This window comes from Canis aureus, chromosome 15 (assembly GCF_053574225.1).
Source record: "Canis aureus isolate CA01 chromosome 15, VMU_Caureus_v.1.0, whole genome shotgun sequence".
Lineage (NCBI taxonomy): Eukaryota > Metazoa > Chordata > Mammalia > Carnivora > Canidae > Canis > Canis aureus.
In genome coordinates, this window is record NC_135625.1 from 2,096,859 (window position 1) to 2,111,298 (window position 14,440).

Genomic DNA, 14,440 nt, shown 5'->3' on the forward strand with positions numbered 1-14,440 from the left:
TAATTTATTGTATTATGAATGCTATTTTAATATAAAATTTTAATATTTTGCTTCTAAAATTCTAAAAACGTGTTCCTTTCCTCCCCCGACTAATCCAAGATTCAGATTCTTTGACAGAATATATGCATAGACATCAAAACAGCATTTGGTAAACACTATGCACGTTCTCTCGACTACTATTGTTTTTCTTGTTGATTTTCTGGATTGCTCGTCTACTATGCTTTTCTTTTTTGCAGTTGTGTTGGTAATAACAGTGTTTTTTTTTGTTTGTTTGTTTGTTTTGTTTAGTTGAAACAAAAGTACAATATAAATTGAGGTTCCCTGGAGTTTGATTTAGGCAGAGAATAAAGGGAAGACGTAGATGAACAGCCCATTTTTCCCATGTGTGCCAGGAAGGTTCCCACTGGCCTGTGGGATGAAAACCGTGACTGCTCCTGGTTGTGCAGTCATGCAGACCGAGGGTCAGGCGGGTGGCTGATGGCAGACTGTGAGCGGGTACTGCTCCATCTCCTGCCTTCTGAGCCCACAGGCTTGTTCTGGAATCAGCAGGAAGGACCACCTGTAGCTTAATTAGTGATATTTCTGCCCTCTGGACCAGAAACAATAAATGTGATGCCTTCCTACATGACATTTACCACACTCCTAAGTGTGCTCCTGTCCTCTTTTGAAGGGTTCTTGACATCATTCTCCATTTGGTAGGTTTTCTTCTCAAAAGGGTGACCTCTGGTACTGACCCCGATCTTCTGTATATGGTGTGCTTAGGTATGGTCTTAGGCATGATGCCGCCTTTGAAATAAGGTCTATGTGTTAATGACGGTAAAAATATGGCAGCGCCCTGAAGTCATTTTGTCTTGGAGTGGAATCTCAAAGTCAATCTGAAGATGTTTTCTAATATATTACTGTTAAGCCACATTCAATCCTTCTTGAATTTCTTCACCGTTTTATATCTTTGGATTGTGTGCAAGTCTTCTAGTCATCACTCTTTAACGTCTATGTATGTAATTATGTATATGTCGTTATATATAATTGTTTATTACGTATATTTACTTATTTCTTTATCAGTGGCTGATATGTTTAAGCTATTATAATTTTCTGACAACTGGAATGCTACTTATATCTACCAATTTGGAGCCTCTTCAAATTTGCTATTTTATTCTTTTGGTCTTTCTTCCAACCACTGGTACAGATGCCAAATTCACTGATCAGGTTGGAAGAATGATACCTAGGATTTTTTTCTGTAGTTCAATGCCTATCTATTAATCAGGATCAGGACCTTTGGAAATCAAACAACGGTTTAGAAATGACTCTATTGATCTACCTGCCAAACTATTGGTCCATCAGTTTGCCTTCTGAATATTAATTTATGATTGTTCTAAGGAATAGATATATCTGTGGATGTGGGTTGACATAGATAAGACTCAGACAGACTTTCCTACAAGACCACGTGGAGTATTTCATACCCCCACCTACCACGTCCCCGTGTGACCCCACCTCGCACCCCCATTGTGTTCTTCCTCACTCTATATACATATCATATATACACACTGAATCATGACGATAGACGTAGTATATGGCCCTAAAAGATAAAGGCAAGTAGAGGCAGGTCTAAAAACTGATATCAGCCTTGCCCAGGTCCAAGAAAAAGAAACAAATTGGTATGGCTCCTATAAAACTTGGAAGGCAGTGTGTTTGCAGTGAGTGAGGATAAAAGAAAGAACTTTCTGGCAGCATCAGAAGACAATGTGAGGTGGGCAATTATCTTGATGACGGATAAACTGCATTTTGGTAAAACAAAATTGGCCCTGCCTTCTAAGCCAGGCACATTCTGTGAAGGTTCCCATGCCCCAGGGACCCAGGTGGCAAATAAAATCTGCTCACCTCCATGTGTGCTCCTCAGCACCATCTGTATTTAATTCTCTGCAAATTACTCTTTGTTTTCTATTTCTTGTCCGAAAGGACACAATGAAGGCCTTATGGGTTTTAAAATGTGTTTTAGATGGGACACATTCAGGCCATTTCTTGGAACATTACTAAAATCTCCCGAAATGGCTACCATGATTTCACTTCTCATTCTGCCTTTCATGGGGATTGTGTGCAAACAGTCTTTCTGACTTATTAGTTTCTGGAACATGGGGGTTCTTATAATTTCCTCATCTTGGACTCCTGGTTTGCATGGGGCAAGTGTTCAGGGAATGTGGTCATAAATGAACTATAATCCTCACAGTCATGATTTGGGGGAAGCACGAGAAGTTTGCTTGGGGGCGCTTCCTGTTTTCTGACACAGTCTTACTATTGTTACTTGTAAATGGAAAGTGGAATTGTGTTCAATGGGTCCCCTAATAAGTTGGATCCTTTAAATGGTATTTATAAGGATCTTTGATCATTAAAAACATATGGGAGGGGCACCTGGGTGGCTCACTCGCTTAGGTGGGTGACTCTTGATTTCAGGTCAGGTTGTGACTTCAGGATCCTGGGATCCAGTCCCCTCTTGGGCTCTGGTCTCGAGGGGAATCAGCTTTGCGGTTATCACTCTCCTTCCCCCTCGGCAACCTCCCCTGCTCTCTCTCTCTCTCAAATAAATCTTAAAAAAAATATATATGGGCAACAATACAATACTATCCAGGTATAAACACAAGAAATTTGATACAAAGAGGAAATTTCAAAATCCAACCTTCATGCCAGTGACTACAGGCTTCATTTCACTCAGCTAAAAACAAAACAAAACAAAAAAACCCTCCTGTTTTTTTTCTTTTGATGTTCACTTACCTGTAAATTATTGAAGCAGGTAGCTGGCTTTATGTACTGGGAATATATTTTACAGCTGCGAGTGATACGATGATGCACTTATGCACATTCATGCAACCTATATGCTGTGCCATTTTTGGCGAGTGGATAAAGAAAGCAACTTGACAAGTATAGCTATTTTCTGGTTAGGTGTATACGGGTTACAATGAACGCTATTACATATTTACCGACTTACTGATTAAAACTTGGTAATAATTCAAGCAGGACAACAAAATACATTACATAATGTCACAATAATAAAGCTTCACGGGGAAGTTTGCTAGTCGTATCTGGAGAATTTCCAAAGTTAATTGTTCATCCAGGAGCTAGAGGGTACTTTTAAACTTTTATCTCTTGCTCTATCTCCAGCAACAGAATCTTAAAGTTTGAGGGTGAAGAGACCAAAATACCTCCCACTCGTCTGTGACATACCCAACGGGGCATTCTTACCTTGAAACTGTGCGTTAAATCCTTTGCGTCGATGGTTACTGTCCGATGTAAAGTGGAGTCGCAGCCAGTTCTTGCTACTTATGACGGGAGAAGGGAGGTTCATGCCAGTCAGCCTGGAGGAGAGAAGCAGAAAAAATCTCCCTTGTAAACCAACAGAGCAACTGTCCTAGAGCCGAGCCGCTTTCACAACTGAGCACCGACAGTTGTCAGGTTGGGGTCCTGGGGCAGAGGTCATGGACGAGCTGCCCTCAGGCCCAGAAAGGACTCAGCGCGACAGTCACCCTTGATGGGACGAAGCCTTTCACCCAGACTTGGCATCTTTATTCTCTTTATGAATGATGGATAAGAGAGCAGATATCCTTTTGATCCCTGAATTCTTGTCATCAGGCCCTCCATCGGAATGAAGTATACAAGGATAAGAAATAGGCACGTGGTCCCCCCTGCCCTCTACTCTTTCAAACGCTCCGTGATTCTGATTCACCTGAAGTGTCCTCATCTGCACTGTCTGTCGCGCTGGATAGCATCCCCTGTGTCTAGGGTCCCATCCACGGAATCCACGGCCGGGGCCCTCCCCGCCCACGGGAAGGAGAGCAGTGTTTGGGGGGATGGTGGCAAACACTGCCAAAGAGATTTGGAACGAAATAAGATCATGTTTGGGCAAAGCCGTCTATTGAGCACAGTTAAATCTTTCAAAATCAGACGCGCTCGCTCTCTGCCTAAGCTGTCGGGGCTCCCACCCTCCGTCTCACCGGGGCCTTTAGTTGTTAGAAACAGCGGGGATCTACTTCCAACTAAAGACCTCGCGTCGTCAGGAGCGCGAGTCTTCTCGGGTGGTCAAGCTCTGGTCTGAAGGGGACCCAGCGACAGGTCAGGTTTGGTCAAAGGCAGAAGTGTCGCAGGATTGGGCGCCTCACAGGCCGCTGTGTGCGGCTCCACCTTGCCGGGCCGTCGGAGCCTCTACTTTCCAGTCTGGAAACTGGGCCCGAGAGCACTCCCATCAGGGCCTGGTTGACGGAGGTGATACAGATACGTGTGTAAGTGTCCCTGACGCACGTTTTAAATGCCACCTGTGGTTGTGCATCGTGTAATCATCTTGCATCTCAGTTGCCAAATCTATCTTCAAAGTGATGCTTGTTAGTGAAACCTTGGCTGCCCCAGGTGGGGTCGGCCTGTGCGCACCAGGGCTGCGGGCTCAGGCTGCAAGCGCTACTCGGGGCGCGGGGTTTACCGGGCCCGGGGTGGCAGGTAGAGCGATTCCCTCCTCACTCCGTTACCCGGAGGAAACCCAGCATCAAGTGAAATATGTAGGCAAGCTTTCTGATGTCGGGGTGTTCAATTTGAAATCTCGGGTTTAAAAACGTGCAGGATCCATTTAAAGTTAAAAGCCAAACCTTGACTGTAACCAATTGCGACAGTGTTTATGTCACTGTTTGAAATAATCTTCTGTGAGAGGAAATACACCACTCAGATCTGCCTATTTGCTTGGATTGATGTGGTTCTAACCGCCGCAGTCGCATACAGCTGCTTCCAGGGAACATTTCATTATTCTGATATTTTGTTGGAAGGCTCCCTCTCCCAGCACCTGCTTCCCTTGGGGAGCCGATGTTACAAATTCTATTAGATATAGGTTACCTCTTTGCCTAATGCTGACAATGACCGGGAGATAAGTAACTTCTGAATTCAAAAACCCAGAATCTAGGCAGCTCACCTACATGTACTCGCTGAAAATCTCATAACCCAATCCCATGTTTATTTGTTGTGGCTTTAAAACTATTTTTTTTTCTTAATTAGGTTCTTTTCAGGTGGTTCTGCTCTCAAAAGCTGGATGCGATTGCATTTTAGTTGTGCATCAACATTAGCCTTGCACATAAATAAATCCCCTCTTCGCCTACCATGTTTTCCACACCTCTAACCCACAAAAATGCCAGTTCTGTGTTAATCAACACGCTTCATCTCTAAAGGACCAGACAGACGTATTTGAGGGTTTACTAGTCATGCGGCTCCTGCTGCAACTGCTCACCTCTGCTGTTGGAGAGTTGTTCTTTGTAGGTAAGTCTGTTTCTTGGTTTGACCCTCCCTCTTTTTCCCCTTTGTTTATTTGCTTTGTTTCTTATATTACACGTATAGGTGAAGTCACCCACCCCAAAGTTTTATATGTAATGGAATATTACTCAGCCATAAAAAGAAGGAAATCATGCTCTTTGCAATGACATGGATGGAACTAGTGTATACGATGCTAAGTGAAATAAGTCAGCCAGAGAAAGATAATTATTACTCTTCTTTGATGGTTTTTCCAAATGTTGAACAATGTAAGCATCATTCTTATTTATAGGCCAGTTTTGGCCTATGGACAGTGATCTGCTGACCTTCGGTTTGGTATATATGAGGCAATTTGTAAAAATACTGGGAAGGTAGATAATTAGTATTATAAATACGACCTAAATACTACCTAAATAATCAATGATGTATATCAAGATAGTATAACTAGCTTCAAAAATATGTAATTACAGATTCATTTTATACAAAAACAAACGTGAGGCCGTATACATATATATAAAATTCTTTGTCCATGGTTAGAGTCAAGCCATGCAAACATGTCACACTCCAGAGTGGATTAATGTGCATGGATTTCCTAATTTGTCTGTGGAAAATAAACACATCATCACATCCTCTTTGTTTGGGGTGTTGAGTCGGGGTTGTTCTATACAAGACATATTCTTTGCAGTTGTGATTTTTTCTGTCTCATTCCATAGGCCTGGGCTAATCTCAAAGCTGCCATTTAATAGCAACCTTACACTATAAAGTCAATTGTTCCTTCATCACACACCAACTTTTTTTTTATAAATTTATTTTTTATTGGTGTTCAATTTGCCAACATATAGAATAACTCCCAGTGCTCATCCCATCAAGTGCCCCCTCAGTGCTCGTCACCCAGTCACCCCCACCCCCCGCCCTCCTCCCCTTCTACCACCTCATTTCCCAGAGTTAGGGGTCTCTCATGTTCTGTCTCCCTTTCTGATATTTCCTACTCATTTTTTCTCCTTTCCCCTTTATTCCCTTTCACTATTTGTTATATTCCACAAATGAATGAGACCATAAATGTTTGTCCTTCTCCGATTGACTTATTTCACTCAGCATCATACCCTCCAGGTCCATCCACATCCAAGCAAATGGTGGGTATTTGTCGTTTCTAATGGCTGAGGAATATCCCACTGTATACAGAGACCACAGCTTCTCTATCCATCATCTGTCGATGGACACCGAGGCTCCTTCCACAGTGTGGCTATTGTGCACATTGCTGCTATAAACATTGGGGTGCAGGTGTCCCTGCGTTTCATCATCACACACCAACTTAAAGGAAGCTGACAAATACACAAGCCAATGGATATTGTAATAGATTTGCCAAGAAACTGGATGATTTGGATGAGATCTAGAGGTAAAGAATTTGACTGAATACCTTCGTGACCTCAGAATGGCTCCCAACGGTGTCTACATCCTAAACCCCAGAACCTGTGTCTACCTCACCTTACATGGAGAAAGGAGACTTCAAAGATGAGATGAGGTTATCGACCCAGGGGATATTATCCTGGACGATGGGGTAGCCCAATGTGGTCAAAAAGATGGTTACAAATGGAAGAGGGAGACAGAGGAAGAGAGTCGGGGAGAAGGAGGCACCTATGAAGGAAGTCAGGGAGATGCACGTGAGAACTGCAGCCATGGCTGCTGACCCTGTTGACCCTGAGATGGAGAAAGGGGCCCCGAGCCAAGGAATGTGGGTGGCCCCTACAGAGCTGCAAGAGGCAAAACCATGCATCTCCCCTAGAGCCTCGGGGAGGAATACACCCTAGTAGACTTAGATTTCATTCCAGCAGAGCCTGTGTGACCTATTTATGACCTAGACCACTGTAGATAATAAGCTCGTGTTGGTTTAAGCCATTGTGTCTGTGCTGATTTGCTATGGCAGCAATGGAAACCAAGCCTTTTAATACACATACTATATATTTAATTCTAAAACCGTCTAGGAAGAGAAGAAATTCAACAGACGATGCCGTCACTCTAAACCTATTAATAATCCTAGTTTAACACTCTGTATAATTATCAGTGATTGAACATCCATCATCACTGGCTTATTTTTTTTCTTCAAAGTCTTCCTTAGGTCTCAACCGTATTTCTTCAGAGTCTGCTGGATTTGGTTTTCTAATAAGTAAGTCGTTTTGGAAGTGAGAGATTATGGGGCAGTAGTGAGGACTTGACATAAATAGTGGGCATGAGATACCAAGCAGAAACATTCTGCCGAGAGAGGATTTAATACTGGCAGGCATCAACACATGTCTTTGTCTATTAGTCGAGGGTATCTAACGCACTCTTAATTGTTTATCCTTCACATGTAAAAACACAGGACGGTCGTCTGGAGAAATCAGGGGATTCAAATATTTTTTGGACTTCGAAAAGCAAAGGACACCTCAATGTGATCTGCCAGGAAAGGGTCTTTCTGCGGGAATGTTAGATGCGTTTCATTTCTGGAGCATCTCAAACTAGGTCAGGAAACCCATAAAGCCTCGCGGTGAGGAATACTGAGCTGTCCCTGTAGATACGGCTGCAGGAACTGGTAGTGCTCACCCTTCCCAAGATTGCCAAATTAGGCAATTTAATCCATTGGCAAACTCATTGCTTTCAGAGATTCAACAAGGTTTCGCTGCTGCCAACGGTAAAAATAGATGTAGGACCCACGGGGTATTTAGAGTTAAGACGACCTTCTTTGAGCCAAAATAGAACCGGCCAGTCTGTTCTACTTTCTTCAAATAGCTTTACTATAAATTTGAGGATTCTATTTATAATGCATCCGTCACTTCCTCTCCCACTTAACCTCTGTCAGCCCCACACTTCTCAGGCATGACACGAGGGGTTTGAGCACGTTGTGCTTCTCAAACATTTCAGCCTTATGTCTGTCTGTGACTCATTCACTTTAGTTATGTAACTGGAAAAACATGGAGTCGATGTATTGAGATAATTTGCGAAAACGCATTTGGAAACGCTAAAGTTCTTGAGAGCGCTCTGTTTGAGCTCCCGCTTGACATGAAGCCAGATTTCTTGTGTCTTTAGAAAATCATCCCTATAAATTGCTGGGAGTCTCTCTGTAGTTAAACCTCTTTAACTGTGATGACTAAGAAGCCAGAAAGCATTAATACCATCAACACAGACTGTAAATTACCCACCCTCCCGAAGGAGCCTAAAGAATTTCATAAACCTATTCCTTGGAAGAGCTGATTGCTTGTCACCCGGAGAAAGTCATCTAGAAGTCGTTATGTTTTCCGGTGCTCTTGTGGACGTGGAACCGACGTGACTCAGAGGCTGGTGTTCCATTTATCTCTGTTTCGTAAACAGTAAATGGAAAGATCTAATACGACAAAGGGCTCCTGAAATGTCATGCTTCCACCTGTTAGTCATGTTACTAGGGAACGCCACCATCTTCTGAACACACGTTGAGCTCACGCCGGCGAGTCTAAGCCTTATTTTGGACTTTGAAGAAACAATGGAAGTTAGAGGCAGTTCTTACCCTGGGAATTCATGAGACGAAGAGCCTCAGAACTCTGCCTCGATGTGCGCGCAAATATACATATACACGGATCGACGTACCGTACTATGTGTGGTTATGTACAGAGATTTCTAGACACTGATTCCAAAAGTTTTCTACTCACATACTGACCCTCGGGGAGAAGCAAACACAAACGAATGAACCACCACAACAACAACCCCACTACCCAGAGGCTCTTCAGAAGCATGCCATGGAGGAAGACCTCCCCACAAAAAGTGCCTTCTTGGGCTCCAGTACACTCCCCCTTCCACGTGCCCTGGCGGTCGTGCTTAGCTCCCTAGGCCTGCTCTGTCCTGCACACCTTCTCCCTCTCTGGCCTCACTCTTTGCTCACGGCATGGGTGAGGATTCTCGGGAGTGATACCGACGGTTCTCCTCCTTCCTCTTGGGTCTCTAGTCACCACCTTCTCCACGTTCTGGCCTCCCCTTGTATACCCTGTGCTGTTTCCAAAAAGGAAAGTGGTTTCTCGCCTCTTGGGCCCGGTGTCCTCCTTTCGATGCCTGGCTCATCTTCCCAGGCTCCACGCCGGCCCGGGTTTCTGTCCTGGGATGGGCATGACTCAGTTCAGCCCCCGCAGGCCGCACGCCCTTCCCTGCTCAGGGGCCTGGGCCTAGCGCCTCTTGCCTCGAGCCACGACGCCCACGACGCCCTGAAGCCCCTTCCTCCTCACTTGCCCAGGAATTGCATCCTACAGGCCCATAGTTGGCGAAGCCTGACCTGACCATGACGTGGGGGGCCCTGGTCACGTCTTCCCCTGGCGCCCCTCGGGCAGACATTTCCACGATGACCTGGGCACACGCATGATTGCTTGCTGACTGGTGTCTTGTGGGTGACCCGCGAAGCTCCAATGACCCCCACTGTCTGTCTGGAAGCTCGCTGAGCACTAGGCATGCAGCAGAAGCTCACGTCACACCCATAAACAGAGTAGAAACTTCCACATAGTGGGCATCACCCTACGCTACCCTCGCCATCACAAGGGGCTGGGGGAGTCTCAGCGGTGTCTGTCGGGTGAATCATGCACCTTCAGGGCTCTGGAGGAAGGAAAGCAGGGGGGAAGCGGTGCCAGGACACAGTGGTGGCTCTGTACGTGCCACAGGGCCGCTGCCTCTGCCCACAGACCAGCACATCGCAGGGAACAGGATCCGAGTGGACGCACCCGAAGCTCCACGTCTGGACAGGACATCTAGTCTCTCATCACTGTAATGACCCCTAAGGGATTCCAGGGTGCTCCCAATGCACCTGCTCCAGAGATGTCCTGGGCACCCACCCCCTCAGCTCTGCCTTTGGTTGCCCGCGAGCTCTTTGGCAGGGGTCTAGACCATCGACATGCCCCACCCCACCCCGCAGGCCTGTGCAAGTGGCAAGCTCTCAGATGTGTAATCCTGGCCACACCAAAACAGGCAGGACAGCAGTGGGCCCGGGGAGGGATCCCAGTGCGCAACATCCCTTTTCCCATAGACCCTTCTGGACCTGAGGCCTTCGTGCAAAATCTATGCAGATGCCAAGCTGGGGTCGCGCAGCCCTGTGCTGCCCACCACCCCCCTCTGCACAGGTGCTGCCCGTGCCCTGCCCAAGTGAGGCCCCCACTTGTGCTCCTCTCCCCCTGCCCCTGTGCTCATCCCCTCGTGGCACCAGGACATCAGCTGCCCTCAGTATGATTCACACCCACCTTACGAATGACAGCACGTGCCTGACACCAGCCCGGGCCCTGCAGACAGAGCTGGGAACCAGGCCTGGAGCCGGCACGTGGCCGAGGAGCCGTGACACAGGGCAGGCGTCACCAGACGGGGGTGCAGGTGGCCAGAGGCGCCCACAATAGGGCCTTGGCCCTCCTCCCAGGGGAAGCCAGTCCTAGAGCTGTGCTGCTGAGTCCTGACTTGTCAGCCGAGCCCGGAACGGGGCCACTGGGGAGAAGTGAAAGCAGTCTGCGTGGTGCCCGAGCTGACTCACGACCCCCTCCCAGCCCCGCATCGCCCCGAGAAGGGTGCCCACTTTCTTGGTGTGGGACTCCAACCGTTCCCGCCTGGCGCCCCCCAGCCCCCTTCTGGCTCCCGGGCCAGGGCCTGCCCCCCGCTGCCCATGCCGAGCCTGGCGCTGCTGACCGTTGCCTGTTCAAATCCGTCTCACATTTCAAAGCTGCAGCAAGGATCATCCGTCCAAGGCCCCTTCCCTGGCTGCCGACGGGCTGCTGCAGCGCCCTCACCTTCCCACCACCAAGGCCTGGCTCCTGCGCGGGGGCAGCCTGGGCCCGGCCTGAATTGCAGGAGGTTCCCCGAAAGTGTGTTCCCGCCCGACCCAGGCTTCTGGATCCCCATCCTGGCAGGTCACTGCGTTCAGGACAGGCTGGCTAAGTCCAAAGTGAAGGGTCTCTGTGCTTCTGTTTGTTCCCGGCCCGAGCTCCCCAGCAGCAGCAGCAGCAGCGCAATGAGTCCCCCCAACCCTGAGTCCTGACTCTGTACCCAGGGCCGCGGCCCTGCCGGGGAGGGTGCCCAGGGTGGGGGCCGCGTGTCCTCTGTGTTCCTCCCCCTGCAGTGGCCGAGGGGCCCCACGCCGCGACCCTGGACTCCTGGCCGCGGGAACATCCGTCTGTGTGGAGAAGGAGCGGCAGGAGGAGCCTCGCCTCTATCAGACGTGGGCCAAGGGCCCGGGACAGACGGCGGGACTGGGAGACGGTGACAAGCATGCCCGGGCGTTGGGCCACCGCATCGGGGAGCAGCCCAAAGGCCAAGCAGAGAGGATCCTCTGCGGGTGAACGTGACCGGCCGTGTCCTCTGAGGCCTGGGGTCACGGTGCAGGGCGCTGCTAGCCCGGGGCCGGGCGGTGGCTCAGTCCACAGGCCCAGGGCGAGGCGGGGCAGCCCAAGAGCCGAGTCTGCCGCCGCCGCATCCTCTGCTGCCCCCACGGGATCCCCCTGGGGTAGGATTAGTCGTAGCCTAGACCATTGCTGCACCCATTCAAGGGTCTGAAATGAGTTTCCTTTCTTCTTTTTTCCTTAAGGCGAGCTTCTTACCTCCGTCGATGTAGTGGACACACGGGATGCCACCAGCTGGTGAGACGCCACCGCCATGCCTCGGCAGGCCCCTGGCAGGAGCTGCAGCCCCTCGAGTCCTCACGGGGGCCCCGGGGCGTCCAGGCTCGACACCCAAGACGGTCAGAAGTCGTGGGGCCTCACGGAAGCCGGCCGCCCCTCTCCCTCCAGCCGGACCATGGTCCTGTCATCACTGCACACACCGGGGCCGGCCTCTCCTGGGTTTACTGTTTTTTTTTTTTTTTTTTTTTTTTTTTTAACCCCCCCCCCCCCCCCCCCCCCCCCCCCCCCCCACCCCCCCCCCCCCCCCCCCCCCCCCCCCCCCCCCCCCCCCCCCTCCCCCCCCTGACGCGGGGCTCGATCCCAGGCCCCTGAGATCAGGCCCTGAGCTGAAGGCAGACGCCTAACTCACCGAGCCCCCCGGGCGCCCAGCCCCGCCTGGATTCCAGGCCAGCCACGCCCCTCCCCGTCGGGCTCCGGGCATTCACCGCATCAGCTGCCCCACCAGGCCTCACCCGCGTGATACGCCGGTGCCCACTGCGGGCTCGACAGGCTGGTGGCCGCCAGCACCCTCTCCTACTCCTCCATCCCCACCCGCGAGGGCTCTGTTCTGCTTCTACCCTCGCAGCGACGCAATTCAGGGAAGCCGATGGCTCCCGATCACCCCCACAGGTGTCCATGTTTGCATGACACACGTGCACGCACACAGAGGCGCTCACAGCTCCGCATGACACACGGCACATTCCGGGTGACCACAGACCGCATGATCCGTAGGCGGGTACTTGTGTGTCCGTCTCCTACACGGCCCCCTAGAGCGTTTCCAAACATGACAGCGATATTCCGCCCCAGGTTGATGCGGAGCTTACTGCTCCGTTAATTTTTCAAATTTATTTATCCTCTTCTTTGTTCCAAACGTTGTGCGATGTGGCAGGGATACGTTGTCGAGCAAACTCCTGCACATAGTTTGGGGCCTGTCGGAGCAAGGGTGTGATGAGCTGAATTGATATGTTGAGGTCCCATCTCCCAGGACCCTGGGATGTGCCTTCATTTGGAGGCAGGAACTTTAAGGAAAAATGAGGTCCTCTGGGTGGGCCCAAACCTAACCTGACTGGTGTCCTCATGAGAAGAGGAGACGAGGACACAGAGCACGCACAGAGGGACACCCAGGTGAGGACACGAGGAGGACACGACCGTCTCCAAGCCAAGGAGACAAGGCAGCGACGGACCCTCAGGAGGAGGCCATCCTACTAACGCCCGGAGCTCCTATTTCCAGCCTCCAGAGGAGCTCCAGGGGTCAGTGGGATGGATGGCCTCCTCCTGAGGGGCTGTCCCTGCCCTGTCTCCTTGGCTTGGGGAGAAAACAACCTTTTCAGGTGAATCTGTGTTGGGGAGTTCCTTCCACTGACTGTAGCCTGCCTTTAGAAAACATAGTCCCACCCCGTCCTTGCTGAAGGTTTCCAGTTGTGAAAAGCCCAAGAGGGATCCCTGAGTGGCTCAGCGGTTTAGCACCTGCCTTTGGCTCAGGGCATGACCCTGGAGACCCGGGATTGAGTCCCACGTCGGGCTCCCTGCATGGGGCCTGCTTCTCCCTCTGCCTGGGTCTCTGCCTCTCTCTCTCTCTCTCTCTCTCTCTCTCTCTCTCATGAATAAATAAATAATTTTGTTTTTAAAAGAATTCTAAGAAAGAAAAAAAAATAAAAAAATAAAAAAATAAAAGAATTCTAAGAAAGAAAGAAAGAAAGAAAAGCCCAAGAACATGGATGCATGTGCAGGGACGTGCACACAAGTCTGAGTGGCTCAGGGCACAGGGACCCCCGCCGCGGAGCCCGAGAGCTCTTAGGTTCTGCAGGTGGCGTGAGGGTGGGATTCGCTGTACTGTGGCCACGTCGTCCGCCGTGGGATTTGCCATGTGTCCTTCCGTCCCCTCCAGCCATCCCAGCAAAGATCCGCAATCTTTACACTCCTGTGTAAACCAAGTCTGCGAATCCCACATTTCCCGCACAGTCTGAGAAATCGCCAGGCTTGTCCTAAGCTTTGCCCTTATTTTCACTTAATAAAGTATTCTCTTAAAAAAAATAAAATAAAAAATAAAATCAAGTATTCTCTTGAATATTAATCTAACACGAAAACCACATAGGCTTTAGGAGACGTAGATCCTAGAGATATAAACCACACTTTTTTTTTCACAGAACCCACCGGGCATTTTTGTTGTTACTATCAGTTGATCACTCAAATAAATACATGTCCTTCAATTTACTTATTTACAAAAAATTATATGTTGTACTCATATTTCATTTATTTCCAGCTTTATTGAGGCGTAATTGGCAAATATAATAGTATATATTCAGAGGGTACAGCATGATGGTTTCATATATGCATGCAACGCAAAATGATGCCCACAACCAAGCAAATCAACACATCGCTCACCTCTGAGAGTTTCCTATCCTCGTGGCGAGAACATTTAACATCTACTCTTTTTAGCATCTTTCGAGTATAATATTGTGTTGTTCACTGTAGTCATTATGCTGAACATCGGTCTTCAGAATTTATTCATTTGATCGTTGGAAGTGTGAGCCCTTTGA

The 14,440-nt window shown here is 49.1% G+C and overlaps 1 protein-coding gene across 2 annotated transcripts in view; it reads right to left on the reverse strand.

Moving 5' to 3' along the window:
- CSMD1 (CUB and Sushi multiple domains 1) overlaps positions 1-14,440 on the reverse strand; it is a 1,870,054-nt gene that overhangs the window by 682,522 nt on the left and 1,173,092 nt on the right. For both annotated transcript variants that reach the window (XM_077848529.1, XM_077848528.1), the window contains exon 6: positions 3,235-3,347. In XM_077848529.1, coding sequence (XP_077704655.1) covers positions 3,235-3,347 — 113 coding nt within the window. The remainder of the gene's footprint in view (positions 1-3,234; positions 3,348-14,440) is intronic.